This window comes from Echinops telfairi, unplaced genomic scaffold, assembly GCF_000313985.2.
Source record: "Echinops telfairi isolate 266 unplaced genomic scaffold, ASM31398v2 ScPeMD7_7458;HRSCAF=8496, whole genome shotgun sequence".
NCBI lineage: Eukaryota > Metazoa > Chordata > Mammalia > Afrosoricida > Tenrecidae > Echinops > Echinops telfairi.
The window spans coordinates 50,166,248-50,170,678 of NW_022111358.1; the positions used below are offsets into that span (position 1 = coordinate 50,166,248).

At 67.1% G+C, this 4,431-nt stretch overlaps 1 protein-coding gene across 1 annotated transcript in view; it reads right to left on the reverse strand.

Annotated features, from left to right (window-relative positions):
* Window positions 1–4,431, reverse strand: part of CEP131 (centrosomal protein 131) — a 13,791-nt gene that overhangs the window by 5,145 nt on the left and 4,215 nt on the right. Inside the window, exons 6-14 of the mRNA XM_045299523.1 lie at window positions 3,985–4,240; window positions 3,227–3,341; window positions 2,799–2,915; window positions 2,554–2,698; window positions 1,758–1,828; window positions 1,046–1,216; window positions 640–825; window positions 268–393; window positions 40–183 (exon numbers count right to left, since the gene is read on the reverse strand). Of these exons, the coding sequence (XP_045155458.1) occupies window positions 40–183; window positions 268–393; window positions 640–825; window positions 1,046–1,216; window positions 1,758–1,828; window positions 2,554–2,698; window positions 2,799–2,915; window positions 3,227–3,341; window positions 3,985–4,240 (1,331 nt within the window). The remainder of the gene's footprint in view (window positions 1–39; window positions 184–267; window positions 394–639; window positions 826–1,045; window positions 1,217–1,757; window positions 1,829–2,553; window positions 2,699–2,798; window positions 2,916–3,226; window positions 3,342–3,984; window positions 4,241–4,431) is intronic.

A 4,431-nucleotide genomic window follows, 5' to 3' on the forward strand; every position in this document is an offset into this window, starting at 1 on the left:
CCCCGGGAGGTAGGGCAGGGGGAAGGAGTCCCGGCCCACCTCCCCAGGGCGGCTCACCTGGTCGATGAAGCTCAGGTGCCGCTGGATGGTGGCCTCATAGTGGTCCCTCTGCTGCTGCAGCTGCCGCCGAAGCTCCTGCTCCGCCTCCTTGACCTGCCTAGCTGCGAGGGCCCGCTGCTGTGCCTGCAGGGGGGCCGTGCTGGGAGTTCTGCACCCACACCCTGTGCCCCCGCCCACACATCAGCGTGACCCCGCCCGCGCCCGCACCAGGGCCTGCTGCAGCAGCGCCACGGCCTGCCGCTTCTCCTCCATCTCCAGCCGTAGCCGCATCACCGCCGTGGTCCCTGCTGAGGCGCACTCCAGGCTGGCCAGCTCTGCCCCTAGCATCAGCCCCTGCGGGACTCGGCAGACAGGGCCACTGTCACTTGGGGCCCAGGAGCCAGGCCTCTGGGCGAACGGGGAGTCCCTTTGGCTCAAGGACGCATGCCCGGTCCTCACAGGGAGAGGTCTCACTGGGGTGTGTGTGTGGTGACAAGGCTGCCCAGCAGGGGGCACCCAGACTCACTGCCCACCGTGGGCTCCTGGGGCTGCCCGCTACGCACCTCCCACTGGGGGCCCCTGGGGCTGCTCGCTACGCACCTCCCACTGGGGGCCCGTAGCTGGCCGCTCTCGCGCTGACGGCTCCATCTCGTCCAGGAAGCTCAGGATGCTGTTCAGCTTGGCTTCGGAGAGCAGGGTCCCCTCGTCGGGTGGGCCGCCCAGGGGGGCACTGAGCTGCCCCAGCTTCTCCAGGTTGTCTGCGGTCAGGGGGCTGCTGGCCTCCTCCTGTGGGGATCGGGCTGTAGCAGGCTGCGCAGCTGGCCCCTCTGGCACCCGGGGGCCTGGCACTGTGTCACAGTGGGCATCCTGGCTGGGAGGAGGCCTGTCTAGGCCGCAGCCAATCCCTCCTGAGGGTGGCTGAGTGTCCCATGACCAGCCAAGGCAGCAGGATCCCAGGAGAGGCCTCGTCAGTGCAGTGGGCAGCCGGACCCCAACACTCACTCACCTCGTCGATCCAGGCGTACTTCTCCTTGTGGTAGGTCGGGGGCTGGGGCAGCGGCTCCGGCTTCGCCTCCAGCAGCCGAAGTGTGTCCAGTAGCTCGTCCAGGGTCACTCTGGGCTTGGTGGGGCCTGCGGTCCCCAGGGCTTCGCTGGCCATGTCCTGGGCATGGGAGTCCTGCAGGAGGCGCAGGAAGGCCAGTGAGCGGGGCCTGAGGAGAGCAGTGAGACCCAGGGGCGGGGTCTGCCCACAGGCTTGCTAGGCCCTCAGTGGGCAGAGCCTGATTCCACACTGAATACTGAGACCTCAGTGGGTGGGCTGTCCAGACAGGGAGACACCACCCCCCCGGTGGGCGGGGCCATCTCTGTGGCTGGCTGTGAGGTCTCAGTGGACAGAGCCTGCTTACAAGCTGGGCTGCCAGGCCCCTGGAAGGGGGAAGCACCTCACTCTAGCCCACCTCCCCCACATACTTGCTCGGCGGCCAGGGCCCTCTCTGCCCCAGCAGCCCCTCCAGGGTAGAGGGGCCAGGACACCACCTGCCTCTGCCCATCACTGAGGCAATAGGAGGACTGTGGTTGGGGGGACAGGGAGACAGGGTCTCCCCAGGGAGCTGGGTCACCACTAGGACCGTGGGACCCAACCCTGGGGGCTGGGTGGGTTGCCTTAGGGTGGACAGGCCATGAAAAACTGTCATGCAGGAGAAGGGGTGTCAGGAGACCTGCGGGTCTTTCTCCACAGAGGGGCAGGGCTCCGGGGACGAGCTGGGGCCTGTGGTGTGGACGCTGGATCCTACAGAACAGAGCACAGTGCAACTCCCAGGGCCTGCTGAGGACAGGGTACCCAGCCCAGGGTCCACCTAGCAGACAGGCCACCCCAGCCCAGGGTCCACCGGGGGACAGGCCACCCAAGCCCACAGTCCATGGGGGGAGGGGGCAGGCCACCCCAGAACAGGATCCACCTGGGGGACAGGGCATCCCAGCCCAGGGTGCACATGGGGGACAGGCCACCCCAGCCCAGGGTCCACCGGGGGACAGGCCACCCAAGCCCACGGTCCATGGCGGGGGGCAGGCCACCCCAGACCAGGGTCCACCTGGGGGACGGGGTACCCCAGCCCAGGGTCCACATGGGAGATAGGATACCACAGCCCAGGGTCCACCTGGGGGGCAGCCCACCCCAGCCCAGGGTCCACCTGGGGTACATGGTACTCCTACTTCAGGGTACACCTGGGGACACAGCCCCCCTGCCTGGGGTCACGGCACTCCCACACAAGGGGCACCCCAGGCAGGCAGTGCACAGGGCCTGGGGGGAGCCAGGCAGGGGGTCTTCACGGGTCCTGGCTTGGAGGGTTCCCAGTGACTGGTGGCTGAGGGCCACATCCTGCTCCAATGGGGGTGGAGCCGGGAATCTGTGGGGACCAGGGACAGGGCACAGGGGCCAGAAGCCCCTGGGGGAGGCAGGTGGTGACAAGGGTCAGGCGGCAGAGGGAGGAGGAAGCTGGCAGGGGCCATGCTCACCCGCATTATTGGCCTTGGGCACCCTGGGGGCTGCGGCCCCCAGTGTCAAGGCTGGCTCCCGCCTGGGTCTTGGAAGGGCTCCAGGCTCCTGCGGGGGCGGGGCCTCAGCCTCGGCTGACTTCTGGGCGCGTCTCTGCTGCAGCTCCTGGGGGAGGGGGAGGGGTCAATGAGCAGCTGCCCACGGAGAGAGGGGCTGCCAGTGGGGAGCGGGCAGGGACATCCCAGGACCCGCAGGTCCCCAGCACCTGGATGGCTGCCCGCCTGGCCTGGCGTGCCTTCTCCTCTCGGGCCTTTTTCCGCGCCATTGCCTTCTGCTGGCCAAGTTCCAGAATGTTCCCCTCTGCCTGCCGCTGCCGCTGCTCCTGCAGGAGGGTCAGGTGTCTAAGGCAGAGCCCTGAGCCCGGGCCTGGGTCACCAGGAGCACCCAGGTGCTCCACTCCCACCCCGACTCCCAGCACGGCCCCAAACGTGTGGGTTAGGGCACCTTCCCAGAACTCCTCCTGGGACCCCCACACTCAGGGCCTGACACTGTCCTCTGAATACTGCCACCCAGTCATGGAAACCGGGTACCACCAGCCTCAGGCACAGGGGGCTCCTCCCCACCCCACCCCTACCGGCGGGGCCTGAGCTGTTGGCCTCTGACCCCGCCTTCAGGGTGGGTGCCGACACTGACCTCTCTCTTGGACACGAGCAAGTGCTCCAGGCTGGCTGCTCCCACTCGGCGCTGCATCTGGTGGCGGTACCAGCGCTGGATGGTGATGGCGGCCTGGTTCACCTGGTAGATGAACCTGCCAGAGAGTGGGCTCAGGCTAGGGGCGGAGTGCGGTCCCCTTAAGGGTTCCTGGCTCCACTCTGCAGAAGGAAGTCCCGCAGGACCGGGCCCTCAGAAGGAAGGCAGCCACCAAGAGGCCCACTAGATGGAGAAGTGGGCAGCCTGCCCAGTGGGCATCACTCAGGGACACAGAAGGGGCAGCAGTCCCTGTGGTGCCCACCATGAACTCGCTCAGCTGGCAGCCTAAAGGCCAGGGTTCGAGCACACCACAAGGCACCTGGAGAGAGAAGGCTGGCCATCTACATTGTTCTGCACACACTGTGCCCATGTGTACCGCTCATGGAGGACTACCTCTGTACACACTGCCCACGTGTACCGCTCACGGAGGACTACCTCTGCACACACTGTGCCCACGTGTACCGCTCACGGAGGACTACCTCTGCACACAGCACGCCCACGTCTGCTCTCATAGGAAGCTACTGCACCAGGGAGCACGTGGTTTGAAAACAAAGGTGTCTCATTTGTCCACAAACTCAGTCACCAGAAACCCGCTGCGGCCTCACTCGGACACCCAGGCTCACCCGAGCTGCCGTCCGCCCCATCTTGTCGGTGGAGCCCTAGGCCCCATGTTCTGGCCCGTGCCCAGTGCCTGCGGTCACCTCTCAGCCTCCTCCTCTGTCACCTCCGTCCTCCGGGCCGGGGCCCCGGTGTGGCTCCTCGCCGTCACAGCGGCGTTCTTCTGAGGCTTCCCGAGGCGGGTGCCCCCGGCACCCTCGGCGGTGGCTGCCTTCATGATGTTGCTGGCAGGCAAGGCAGAACAGGCCGAGTCACCCTGGGCGCAGTGGCACCTGAGCCTGTGTAGCCTGGACGTCAACAGTCCCAGCCATGGGGGCCCAGGGTGGGGGGCATGGTGGACTCTTGAAGCCACAGAGTTCCAGAGTGGGCCCGGGGCTCAGGGAGCTCCCGGTGTCAGGTACAGGAAACCAGTACTTGACAGTCCTCTGAAGGTGAGTCCCTCCTTCCCCACAGCCTGGGGCCCCAGCATGCAGGCAGGGCCCCCAACCTCGGTCTCATGCCAGAGTCAGGCCAGCCCTGGGCAAAGGGCC